Here is a 14,019-nt window from a genome sequence, read left to right as displayed (position 1 = left end):
TCAGTAGAGTCCATGAAGTGCAAGGAACAGGATATAATGAATGAGACGCTCATCTTTGACACATTCACTGGTGTTCTCTGCTGCCGGGTTAAAATATGCTCTGACGTTATTGAAGTTTGTTAAGCTCTTTGCTCCTTCAGTGAATGGCGCCAAACTGCTGTCGTTTCTCTTTCAGTTCTTGTCCGCGTTTTTATACTATTTCTGTCTCCTCCCTTTCTGTTTTCTTCCTTGTTGTCAGTTGTTCTGTCCCATTGCTGTCTGCATGAAAGTCTCTATCAGCCCTACACCCTGGACTTTGTCAACACCTGGAATTATCACACCTCTGAAATCAAGCTGTGGGCTTGAAAATCAGACAACCACACTTATTAAAATTATGTGCAAAGTAAGAGTAAATAACCTCTGAGTGTGATTCTCACGTGCTATGCTTTGAGGGCGTACGTAAGTGTTTGTACATGAATTTTGTGATGTTTATTGGGTTGTTTCTCAGCTGTCCATATATGAGATGTTTGTTGCTTGTATTCCCATTGTGTTTCCCTTATTTTGAATTTCCATGGATTATAATATTCTTAGAGCGCCCGTGATATTAATGAGTACATCTTTTATAATTGTTCTTTAGTACTTGCAAAGCATTTTCATACGTTATTAGCTAAATTTTAAAATGACATGATTAGATATTTTATGCTGTTGTTTCTTATTATTCTCATGGATTTTCAAATACATGTTTTGTATGAGAATAACATGTATTTTCAAATATTGATGCATTTTGTATGAGAATAACCTACCATGTCACAACTCAGTCATTTAACCATGTCACATGTAAATGAAATAGGACAATGTAAAGTAAGTGTTTTGGAGGTTCGAAAAGTAAGTTATCTGTTCTGGCTTTTCATATATTTGTTTTATTCGCTTTCTCATCTGTAAACGTATCATGTCTGTATCAACGATTTTAATTTTTTTTAAGAAGTAGATATTTAGGTGTAGAGTAAATATCACTTTTTACGTTTTCTGTAAATTAATTTAATTTTGATCGTGACCTTCCTTCTTGTCAGGAGGAAGGTAAAGTCAACACCGGTCATTTGGACACTTTCCCCCAAACCCCAAGGTTGTGCCAAGGTTTGGAGTCTGGAGCAATGCCAGACATTGAGGAGAGAGGCCCCTGAGTCGTCATTAGTCACACGGCCACACTGGTTGCCTAGGAGAGACCCGTTATCCCAGCCCTCACTTCCCTCCAGGTTCAGTGGCTCTGTGGAATGTCTTTTGTGCTTACTATGTGGGAACCATTGGTGAGGCCCAGAGCCCTGGGTCTGAACTTCTGCCTCCCAGGAGCACTTTGAAGCTCCTACCTCTGAGCTAAGACTCCATCTTACTTGGGCACCATGGGAGGAAAGCTGCCCAGTAACTCACAGACCCCTCTCCAGTCCAGGGAATCTTTTTTAATCTGCAGGAAATCCCTCCGTATGCAAACTTTGTTCTCAATAGGTTTGGGGGGAGTTTGTTGTTGTTGTTGTTTTTATGAAAGCTAAGAAGCCCTGACACAATATATCCTGTTTATAAGGAGAAAACATAAATTTCTTTTTAAAAAAATAGCAGAGCAGTAAGTTGCTGAGTAGTAAACACTTGAACAGGCCACCTCTGTTGTCTTACCTCCTCTGAGACTAAACCTGCATAGCTAAGTCTTTACTTTTATAACTCATTGAAGAATACTGATTTTGTTAAATGCGTTTACATTTTATTGGTATAATTTCTGAGTGATCTACATAGCAGGCAGCATATAACATTTTTAAGCATTCTATAAATATTCTAATTTTGTTTTGTCTCATTGTACCTAAGAACACTGGAACTATTTTGGGGCAGATGAGAATCTTGGTCCGGTGGCTGTGAGCATTCGAAGGGAAAAACCTGAAGAAACGAAAGAAAATGGATCTCCATACAACTACCGAATAATTTTTAGAACTAGTGAGGTAAGTCGCACATGAGAAAGACTTGAGGCTTAATTTAATTGAGGAAAAAATAGAGTAGTAGCAGTAGCAAAGCAATTAAATTTAATAGCTCATGGTTACAAATGTCTTTAGAATAAACAAAGACCCCTTTCATTCATTCCGGTGGTGATAGGGCTGGACATAATGGTTAGATCTAGACCCTTTCTTCCCATCTAGCTCTGGATAGATGCAATAAATGAATGGGAGTTTTGATTCACAGAAAGATATGTCCATTAAGTGTGACCCAAGGAAATTGGAGTCCTCAGAATCCCAAACTGGATATTACATATCCTGCTTGGGCAGCCGGAAGGCACCGAGCCAGCTTGAGGAGGCAGAGAGGGTCAGCCAAGACTTAACTCACTTTTCCAAACTATTGCTTAGGACATTTCTTGACCCAAGAAAACTCTTTTCTTCTTGCATTTTCACTTTGCCATCTTGGACCTATTCTCGGAGGCCTAAAATGCGGGCTGTTTGAACCAGAGGCTGTCTAATTGTGGGTAAGACAGGTTCTTGGAGCTCTTTAGGGATCTAAGTACACATAATATGTGAGTTTTTATTTTAAAATGAAATTCAGGTCAAAAAAAGAAAAGGAAATATAAAATAGCCAACAAAGCATTTAAAAAAAAAAAAAACTCGTGAAGTTTGGGACTATGAGGTTTTTTTCCTTTGTTTTCTTTCTAAACATATGTTTAGTTGTGCCAGCTATCAATTTATTGCCTCTTTGAACCAGATCACTTTAGGATTGTTGTTATGCATTAATGCCTAATGCTCCCTTGAGGTATCTAGAAAATAATGGTTTTGAAACTAGTTTAAATAGGGCATTTGGCTTCATTTCCCCCATTGAATACAAAGCAGGTTGCAGGGGTTGGCTTCACTTAGTAATTGTTCCTCAGCTTGAACTCTGGGGAAATTAAAAATAGGATTTTTAAAGGCACGGCTTTAATATCTAATGTGTTGTGTCGAGTGGCCCGAGAGAAACGAAGAACTCACATGCTGTAGGGTCCTTTTTCTCTGTGCCAAAGCCGATCGTTAAGCAGGGTCAGTACTTTTGTTGCACGTGAAAAGCACAGAGAACACACTGTGTTTTTCAAGTTGGGTGTCGGTAGTCGCTCCTCAGATGCCACCGGATTCCTGAGAGCCACACTTAGCTCCTCCCACCTGTTTTTGTCCTTCCTGTCCTTACCTTTCCCCCTCCCTAAGGCCACTCTGATTTAAGTCCTCATCATACTGTTCCTTTCCTATGTTTTTTTATCCATTTCAATTTCTCTTCTTGCCACTATCCTATCATTCTTCATGCCGGACGTTGAAGCTTTCTAAATCGGTACTTTCGTTCTCAGATCCTGTCTCTGGTGTCCACGATTGTCCCTTCCAGCTTGCCTTGCAAGCACACCACGGCTGGTCACCCCTTTCTCTCCAGGTCAACTCCTATCCTAGGTGAATGTGGTCCCTCTGCTTCTCCCTGCCTCAGCCTCAAATGCTCGACCTGTACCTCCCTCCTGCAGTTACAATTAAACCACACCTAAGGATTCTCTAGTCCTGTAGTTCAGTCCTTTTCCTGCCAGCCCATTTGACGGGCCATGGGGCCACTTCCTTACCCTTTGATTGAAACATCCAAGTCAAATGTCGTTCATGGTTCAGAAACCCATTACCACCAGTTTTCATGTTCAAATTAATGTTTAACCAGTGACAACCCCGTTGTTACAATTGCTCAAGCCAGAGACCTTGAGGCCACTTTTGACTCCTCTCTTCTTCCTCCTGCTCCCCACATCGGGTGTGTCCACAAAACTGGTTGACTTTGTCTTCAATTGTCTTCAAAATGTATCCAGAATTCTACTGCTTCTCCAATCCCACTGCCTCTGCCTGGGCCAAGCCACCATCATCTTTCTCCAAAAACCATTCTTCCTGCTTGTGCCCTTAAGCCCTGCATCCTTTCAAGCCCAGCAGGAGTCCTTTAGAAATGTAATCCACGTCTTGTCATTCCTCAATTCAAAATCCTTTCATGGTTTCCCATCTTCCAGTTAAAAGTCATTCTCCTTGCTAGCCTAGGAGTCCAGACGCATCTGCTTCCGACCTTGACCTCATCTCCGAAAACTCCCCCTCACTTAGTCTTTTCCAGCCACACTGGCCTCCTTCCCTCTGGGCAATCTCAGGACACCTCTGTCTCAGGGCTCCGATAGTCCCTATTCCTCTGTCTTCAGTGTTCTCTCCAGGCATCCTCGTGGCCGCAGCTCTCTCTTTTCCTTCTGGCCTTATACTCTTAAGTTACAGGGGCCTTCCTTGGCCACTGGATCTAAAATTTCTACTCCCTCATATCTCATTTCATGTCCAATTCCAGGCTTTCTTTTTTACATGAACACTTAACCACTATCTCATGCAACGTACTTACTTACTTGGTTCTTTTCTTTTCTTTTCTTTTCTTTTTTTTTTTGCGGTACGCGGGCCTCTCACCGTTGTGGCCTCTCCCGTTGCGGAGCACAGGCTCCAGACGCGCAGGCTCAGCGACCATGGCTCACGGGCCCAGCCGCTCCGCGGCATGTGGGATCTTCCCGGACCGGGGGCACGAACCCGCGTCCCCTACATTGGCAGGCAGACTCTCAACCACTGCGCCACCAGGGAAGCCCACTTGGTTCATTTTGTGACTCTCCCACTCAGATATAAGCTCAGGGAACATGAGGATTCTGAGTTATTCGTGACTACATTCCTAATGCCTAAAACAGCCCTACCCCTTCATTCCTTCCTTCCTCTCTAATGTTTATTTAATGAATCGCCACTAGCCTTTGTGTAAGTTTTTTCATTACGATAGAAATAATCCTTAAGTGTGGTTTAATTGTAATATTGTTAACACAAATTCGTGTGTCCAACGCACAGTGAGGACAAACAAACTGAAACGTCAGAGTTTGGAGCAGAGAGAGGTTTACCTTAAGCCCATGCAAGGAGACAAAGCCTCGAGCTCCTTGAATGGTTTCGGCAAAGCATTTTTAAAGGCCAGGAGTGGGGGTGGGTCGCAGGGTAGGTGATCAGCTTGTGCACAATTCTCTGATTGGCTGATGGTGAGGCAGCAAGGTGGTGTCACAGGGGTTAACATTATGAGTCCTTAGGCTCCAGGAGGCCTGAGAAAAACTACTCAGGGTAGTCAAGTTGTTCTTCCATTTGGTGGGGGGTTGTCACATCTGCAAAACAACTCGGGAAATTTGCATCAAATCTAGGTGCTTCAGAGAGGAGCTAAAGCAGAGGATATGGGGGAAGGCCTGTCCCGGGAAGGCTCCCATAGGGTCCTGCTCGTTTACAGTATCTTTTTTTTTTTTTTTTTTTTTTGCGGTACGTGGGCCTCTCACTGTTGTGGCCTCTCCCGTTGCGGAGCACAGGCTCCAGACACGCAGGCTCAGCGGCCATGGCTCACGGGCCCAGCCGCTCCGCAGCATGTGGGATCCTCCTGGACCGGGGCACGAACCTGCGTCCCCTGCATCGGCAGGCGGACTCTCAACCACTGCGCCACCAGGGAAGCCCCGGTTACAGTATCTTTATGAGAGTTTTCATAGAAATAAACTAATGAAAGTCCTTTGATAGAAATATCTCTAGATGTTGGTTCTGCTCCAGAGCTGCACATTGTAGGATGGGCAGTTCACTCTTTCCCATTGAAGGCAGTTCACTGAGTATATAATAAAGTAAGAGTTAATTCTTATGCCTTTGTAGGGGCTTCTCACGCTATTGATTTCTCCTGTTAATAAATCCATTGAGAAAAAAGAAAACATAGTCACCACAGTGACACTGCTGTTGCTTCAGTAAATGGCATCAAGAGAACAGAAATACAAACAAATCTCTTTCAGTAGAAATAGGCTTTGCACAACAAAGAAACAAAAAAGGAATTTACATGTATTTGGAAGCATGACGTTTGTTTATGAACAAAATCTGTGGTGTGAGTGCTTTTAAGCATGGGTGCACAGGGATTTAGGAGGATTCTCTTCCTGTTTCTGGAAGTCATTAACAAAAATATCAGTAACACTAGTGATTCAGGTATAAAAAGGAATCATTCCTTTTTGGTTTTCTGCTTTGGCTTTCTTTTTTTTTTTTGCGGTACGCGGGCCTCTCACTGTTGTGGCCTCTCCCGTTGCGGAGCACAGGCTCTGGACACACAGGCTCAGCGGCCATGGCTCACGGGCCCAGCTGCTCCGCGGCATGTGGGATCTTCCCGGACCGGGGCACGAACCCGTGTCCCCTGCATCGGCAGGTGGACTCTCAACCACTGTGCCACCAGGGAGGCCCTGCTCTGGCTTTCTTGAGGTGGGTTGCTGTCTTCCTGTGGTGCAGGATTAGCAATGATTAGCATTCCTCGTCTGGGGTTCTCAGTTGGAAATACGTCCAGCCTTTGCAGCCTCCTGTCGCCAGGAGCACGCGAGTTGCTCAGCCGTTTCCGTGATTTAAAAAACGAAACAAAAATTATTTCTGTCAAATTAGATATTAAGTCACAGGAAAAAGATATTTTTTACACAGCTGTCATTTGAAAGCAAACTATTTATAAATGAAAGAAAAGATACTAATCAAGTGAACAGACTGCAGATACCCCAAGCACCTTTTTCTTGTCTTGAGAGTCAGAGGTTGGTAACCTTGGCTTTTCCTACCCCCATCTCTCTTCTCCACCAGTTGGCACAGTTATAGATTTTACTTCCCTGGTGATTCTTCCTTTGGTTTCCATTTTCCCTGCTAATCCTCTGTCACACCCTCTGCCTGTTACTTGAAGGCTGTTTACAGTTTGTTTCTGTTTTCTCTACCTGTAGTTGCTTCCTCCGGCAGTTCATCTTATTTGCCACCTGAATTTTCTTACATCATCATCCCTATGCAAGCAAGTTCTGATATGGCCGGTTGGAGCCGGATGAGGTGCACGCCCGTCAGGGTACATTCGGGCCCGTCAGGGTACGTTTGGCTCGGGCTCCGGCCTGCCTGTAGCTTCACCACTCACTGCCCCTTTGGGCTCGCTTAGATCCAGCTAAGCTACAGCAGTCGCTCTTTCCCACTCACACCCCGATCTTTCTCATCTCCACACCTTTGCTCTCTGACATTGTCTTTTTGTATAATTTTTCCTAGATTTCAAGGCCCCTTTTCAGTGCCACCCGTTTCCATGAGGGCCTTTCCTTATGCCCTGAGCCACGGTGATCCCTTTTCTGCCTTTGGACTCTTGTAGAACCTGACCTTGTTAAATTTTTCTTAGTAGATATGTCCTCCTGAATGGGTATTTCTTACCTCTCACCCTCTTGCATGCCACACCCAGCCCTCAACGTTTGCTCCTGTTGCAGTACAGTGCCTTGTAACCTACACACTTAACAGAAATTCGTTCGACTTAATGGGTTTTTTCTTTAGGTCACCGTACAGTGTTTAAATTATACTGACAACTTTGCCACATGGAAATGTCTGAAAATTAAGACTAGTTTACTTCGACAGATCATCGTTACTTAAGGAAAATTCTTTGCTCATGTTTTTATTTCATAATAATGGAAGGGATCTCAAGACATAAGCGTAAAGCAAAAGTCATTTTAAATGCTGTTGATGGTGCCGCTCTACTACCTATAATCACTGTCCTGTTGTAGCAGCATTTGGGGATGGGAATAGGTTAAGCTAGTCAACGGTACGTTATGAAATTTAAAACTTCCTCTCCCCCCACCCTTACTTTTATAATTCAAAAAGGTGTAACATCTAAATTCTCAGCATTTAGTCTTCAGATATTCTCAGGGATAGCTCCTTCTTAATTTCCTGGTGAGTGTGTGAGTGGCATTGTATAGCTATATGGAGACCTTGATCTTTCTGAGCTCTCTAGGGAAATATGCACTCTATTTGGTATTTAAGGAAATGTCCTCGCAAGGCTTGATTATGAGTTCCGTTGGACTTACCTGGGTCTTCTTGGAAGTGTTGGTCTCATTTTTCATATATAAAGTATCTTACATCACTTCCCTCATCCTTTCTCCCTCACTGGCTCAACCAATCAAATGTCATTTCCAGCTCCCTAAGGGGGACCTCAGACTGGGCTTTCAGTGCATTTTATATATTTGCTCATCTCACCGGAGCACATGTCTCCTTTCAGCTCATGACACTGAGAGGGTCAGTGCTGGAGGATGCCATACCCTCAACGGCAAAGCACTCGACGGCCCGGGGACTGCCCCTGAAGGAAGTGCTGGAGCACGTGATTCCCGAGCTCAACGTCCAGTGCCTGCGGTTGGCCTTCAACACCCCCAAAGTCACAGAGCAACTCATGAAACTGGACGAACAGGGGGTAAGTGGGGCTTCCAGGGGAGAACATTCTTGCTGCTCAGGTTTCCACTAGGCATCCAGAATACAGACCTGAATAGTTCCTTTTTTTTTCTTTTGCGGTACGCGGGCCTCTCACTGCTGTGGCTTCTCCCGTTGCGGAGCACAGGCTCCGGACGCGCAGGCTCAGCGGCCATGGCTCACGGGCCCAGCCGCTCCGTGGCATGTGAGATCTTCCCGGACTGGGGCACGAACCCGTGTCCCCTGCATCGGCAGGCGGACTCCCAACCACTGTGCCACCAGGGAAGCCCTGAATAATTCTTTTTTGATGGGGAAAACTGATACTATTTTTTGTGAAGGATCTTCTCTTTTCAATTATTCACTTTCTTTTTTCTTAACTCTGAACTCTGAACATTTCTCATGTGTTGAAATTCTCTTTGTCAGGACTGACTGATACAGTACTTAAACAATGTTCAACTCTTTTGGTAATCTTCCATAAATGCAATGAATTTTTCAAATACTCCAGGAATAAGTAGTAGCAATAACAGTAATAACAGTAGCTAACACTAATGAACATATTCACCAGGCTCTGTTTTAAGTACCTTAATATATTATCCCAACTATTGTCCCAGCCCCAAGAGAATGATACCATTTTTATCCCCATTTTAGAGATGAGACAGAGAGAGGTTCAGTAGTAAGTCCAAGTTCACACAGTTAATAAGTTCAAAGCCTGTACTGGGAGCCACTACTCCACACCATTCTTAAAAGCTTTAATTTTTAGTCTATTAATACCACCAAAAATGTATTTTAGCTGAGGTGTTTAAATAAAAAATTCAAAATTTAAAAAATCTGGGTCCTAATTTGTAATAAAATGAAAGTGCTCAAGATTTTCTCTCTTCCATATTTCCTATACCTTAATGTGGAGCCATTGATCCAGATACAAATGAGTGATAGGATAATCCATATAGAGGAGGCGGAAGAGTAGAGAATGCAGAACTATAATCTGGAAAATCCACTAACCAGAGAGTGTATACACATTCTACTTGGAATCATTTGAGCATATGGGCTAGTTTTATTAGATGTTGTATCTATATACTCTTATTTTAATTCTTTCTTTGAATATTTTAGCCATATTGCGTCCTGGCAGTGAGTGGTAGTAGCTTTCCCATTGCACTTTTTAAAAATTCTTCCAAAAGTAAAATTGGTCCAGTTATTGAATTCCATTTTATAAACAGATTTTGATGGTATTTTTTTAATTAGGAAAAAATTTTGAATTTTATTAAAATGAATGGTAGTTCAAAAAAATCAGTTTCAAGGAATATTCACTCTTTTAAATCAGCTGATAGGAATATATTATTAGGAACCAATATTTGGATGTAACTTTTCTAATCACTGCTCCTTTTGTCCATTCATCTCACTTATTGTAAAGCATAGCTAATGTCTATTTCATATGTATATTTCAAATAGGCTGTGAGTATCCATGTTTATAACATGTAAATTTGAGCACTTTGAATGCTTCAGAAGACTACTGATACATAAACTTAACTATTTTGGGTGCTGTTCTTCCAATAAATATTTTGAGCATTTATTCTAACAAAGGAAGAGCAGAAAAATAATGATTAGGTTCAACTTTACTGATTCAGTCTTTTCAGTTACTACACTTTTCAAGGAAAAGAACAACATTTAGACATTGATAATATAATCATATACTGCACATTCTAAATTCAACAGATTATTTTGTGTAAAGGAGGTATTTTCTTCCTTTTTCCCTTTGTTTTACTTATATTAAATTTAAAAATGGGTGCTCCAATTGTAGACATTGTATGGGCTCTCTGTCACATTTTGTGCCCTCTCTTAGTGTTTACAAAATGTTGGAGATGGGGCTGCTCTGTGATAAACACTATATGGTCCCGTCCACACAGGAAAGAGCAGTATAATGAGGTTAACTTAAAGGTACATTTGTTTAATTCACAAAACTGCCCATTATTCTGAAATGATGGGTTTCTTATTCTTGGGGATATTAAACTATCCTTTCCTTCATAAATTATTGACGATAATATGTGTTAGTCATCTTCTTTAATCCCTTCCGGCAAAATTAAAATTTGGCAGTCTAGGTGAGTCTCCCCAATTTTATTTTGGAAATTTTACTAAATTCTAGGCAGTAGAATCTAGACGTTTAAAACCTGCTATTCTGTATGAGCAGCTCTTTATCTGAACTAAGGGACACCACCACTTGGCCTCTCTTTCCGTTTATATATTCATAGCGTTTAAAGCCCAGAATTATACTGATAAAAAACAGAGGACACACGTACTTAGGTGTTTAGTCTGGGGAGTCATATTTTTGGTAGGAAATTTTATTAATGCCTTGAAATCCTTGTGAGAAACTAATTATTTCAGTGCCTTTACAAATACAGATTTTGAAAAAGAAATGCTTGTAAGTGCAGTACATTATGCATTTGAATCTTTGCAAAGCATTTTTAGTTTCCATCTGTGTCATCACTTTTTGAAATTTCATGCTTTGTACATCCTTATATTTAAAGAGATTGATAGTATGAATACCAAAAAACTGGACTCACTGAAAGGACCTTCTACATCTCCCTTTAAGTTTTATTTAAATAAAGAAAACACTATTTGCTTGCTATATTGTGGCATTTTGCCTTTCAGATCTTTGGTGCTTTTTTCTTTCTTTCTTTCTTTTTTTTTTTTTTTCATCTTACCATTTAAAAATGAAATGAACAGAAGAGCAGATGTAAGTTATATCTATATACTATAAAAGATAGTATTTCACAAAAATATAAAAATTTGTTTTTCATTTGACTAGACTGATATTTATGTGGGAACTGAAGTAGGTATTTTAATTCCCAAAGTTTTAAGAAATGATTGTATGCTTTGTGGCTTACCCATGCTTTCACATTCACCTTCCTGATACCTTCCTGGGTTTTTCACTATTGATTGATGTCCATTTCCATTATCATCTAAAGGTCAATAAGAAGATGAAATAACCTGCCAATGATTTCACTTTGTCAAGAATTTAGAGCAGTTTGTGACCCAGCAAATTTAGATCAACTCTGGATTTAGTTTTTCCATCATGGTCCTACATCTTCACGTATTAGATAATTGAGAGCATCTCTTATGATGAAAACACATTAGATAAATATATATGTTTACTTATCACACTGTTCTAAGCTCTTTACCAACATCATCTGATTTAATCCTCACGGCACCCGTGGGCAGTAGGTTCCAGTTATTGGCCTGTTTTATGATTGAGAGGATCAAGGCTTTCAGAAGCAGTGCCACTTTCCCTTAGGAGTCCTGAACACTGGGTACGCGTTTGCACGATACTACCTTTCGTTTTTAAGATTTGCAAGTTTTCATCTCTTTTTGCACATCTCAAATTATTTTGGCCCTCTACACTACACTGTGAAATATCAGGAATTTCATTATCTATTCAGGCCAACTTTTAAATAATATGGCTAGTTCAGTTACTTTTAAATTTGCCATATTAATGCCGTTTTTCTTCATCAGTCATTAAAAAACACCTTTATCTCATCTACCCAGTGCAAGAGAAATGAAAGGTCATTATACCAGGCTCTGTTTCAAGGAGTTCACACGTGTAAAGCACTTACTGCGCATGAATAATGATAAAATAATAACTCATTAGTCCTTTATAGGTATCATTTCATCTTTATCAGCATCCTGTGAGAAAGCTGCTGTTATAGATAGTATAATATACTGTGCTTAACTTTCAGAAGTAAGCGTAACTTTTCAAATTCAATAAATGCTAATTGAGTAACCACTCTTTGCAGATTGTTAAATACTGTAGAAAATAAATAGGCTAGTAAGACACAGTCCTTACCTTTGAAGGAGACAAAGTCATAAATTACTGTAATGAAAGGTAGGGTTAATATAACGAGTATAATAAGAGAACTGCAAACAGACAAGCCAGTGGGGCCAAGTCATGATTGGTTAGATGGGTCAGGATGAAACGGATCAGGATGAAACAGACCTTTCATCAGACTAGAGAATAAGCCGTACGGTGGTCTAGACTCAGAACAATGAGAACAAAGCGCAGCAGGACAGAAGCACAGAATGTGGTTATGGGACAGCAAGCAGTCCTGCTGAGCAGGAGTGTAAGGCAGTAATAAAAACAGATTACTAAGCCAGGAACTGAGCAGTGACTAAGCCAGGAACTGTGTGAAGCAATTTACATGAATTATTTTAATTAACCCTTAGAATCCTTTGATATAGGTGCTATTATTGTTCTTGCTTTGCCGACAGGAGCACCGAGGCACAAAGAGGCGGAAGGACCCCCCCAGGTCACAATTAGGATCTGGGGGAGGCAAGTCTTGCATCCAGGCATTCAGGCTCCAGAGTCCACTTTCTTACCCAATACACTGTACACCCCATCCTCCCCTCCCCTCCCCTTGAGTGGGAGAAGGAACTGGAAATATGGATCCAAGTTTTATTGCTACAGGCTGCAGTGCCCAATATTAAGTATAACATGTAAAACCCAAATAGGATCAGAATAGAGCTTAAAAGTAAAGTGCAGTTGCCAGTTTGCAGAAGAGAAAATTGGAAGACCTGTTTTCATTAGGAAATGTCAAGGTTCCTGTACACAGTAGTGATTTTACCTAAATGAGTATCTCCACTGTTTCTCTAGATACTTATTAAAAATACAAAGAAATGAAAATATTTGTTGGATTCTCTATTTAAAATGTTGCCCTTCAAGTTATTGAAGTGAAAGGGGAAAAGTAATCATATCTAATTAGGTCTATAATATACATCTCAAGAATAGATGTAAGGAAAGAAGCAGTGTTTATTTGATAATGAATAGCACTGTTCCTTTGATTAAGGGCATGGGTGAAATTCTCTGCTGACTTAGCCTGTTCATTGCCCTGGTGCATTATTCTATTGAAGATAAATGAGTTTGACTAGCCACTTTCCTCTTTGATTCAGGCAGCTGGATTTAAAGAATGAACCATAGGGAAAACAATTTTTCCAAAACCTGTTTTCTATGAATGAAGCTTTGGCAGAACAATGACCATTTCTGAAATTTCAATCTTCTTCTAGATTATGGTATCAGCTAATGAATGTTGAAAGTTCAGATGGCCACCAGATGGGTTCCATATGTACATTATCAGGAAGACATATACACGACTGTCCTCAGGTCAGAGAAAGGAGACAGTGGCATTGGTTGCTTTGTCTCGTCTGTTCACAAGTAATGATTACACGGGCTCATCCATGCTCTTTTGCCTGGCTGAGGCTGGGGTGGGTGACTGGATGGGGTCCTTTCCAGTAGTAAGATTTATGATTAACATGACTGATAGCAGTAGCATTTGGAAGATGTTTGGCTGGGTAGGACTGAAGTTTGCAGTTGAAGGAGCTCAACATGTCTAAGACTTGCAGTGCGGATTCTTTGGTTCACAATCCAAAAAGACAGAGGAACTGTTTGCAGATACTTCAGTCTTCTTGATTTTAAACTGTGAATTGTGCTTTAAATTCAGGACTTTAATTAGCTAATATCTTCAAATGATCCAAAAATCAAAGTATTTACATTGAGGGATCCCATTTCCACCCTGTTCCTGTCCCTCACCTCTCTTCTCCCCTATATTACCACTTTTATTAGTTTCTTACGTATTCCTATGTTTCTTTATACAGATATACCAGATATGCATATGTAGTCTTAGTTCCCTTTTTCTTATACAAAATATAGCATGCTGTAAACGTTTGCTTTTTCACTTAGTAATATATTTTGGAGACCTTTCTGTGTCAGTACACAGAAAGTTTTCCCATTGTTTTTATG

The 14,019-nt window shown here is 40.8% G+C and overlaps 1 protein-coding gene across 19 annotated transcripts in view; it reads left to right on the top strand.

The window, feature by feature from the left end:
* Positions 1–14,019, top strand: part of SIPA1L1 (signal induced proliferation associated 1 like 1) — a 500,730-nt gene that overhangs the window by 373,445 nt on the left and 113,266 nt on the right. For all 19 annotated transcript variants that reach the window (XM_069540429.1, XM_069540435.1, XM_069540434.1 and 16 more), the window contains 2 exons: positions 1,831–1,961; positions 8,053–8,241. In XM_069540429.1, the coding sequence (XP_069396530.1) occupies positions 1,831–1,961; positions 8,053–8,241 (320 nt within the window). The remainder of the gene's footprint in view (positions 1–1,830; positions 1,962–8,052; positions 8,242–14,019) is intronic.

Source organism: Delphinus delphis, chromosome 2 (genome assembly GCF_949987515.2).
Source record: "Delphinus delphis chromosome 2, mDelDel1.2, whole genome shotgun sequence".
Taxonomy (NCBI): Eukaryota; Metazoa; Chordata; class Mammalia; order Artiodactyla; family Delphinidae; genus Delphinus; species Delphinus delphis.
The sequence above is the reverse complement of the archived record's forward strand: the minus strand, read 5'-3'. Positions and strand labels throughout refer to the sequence as shown.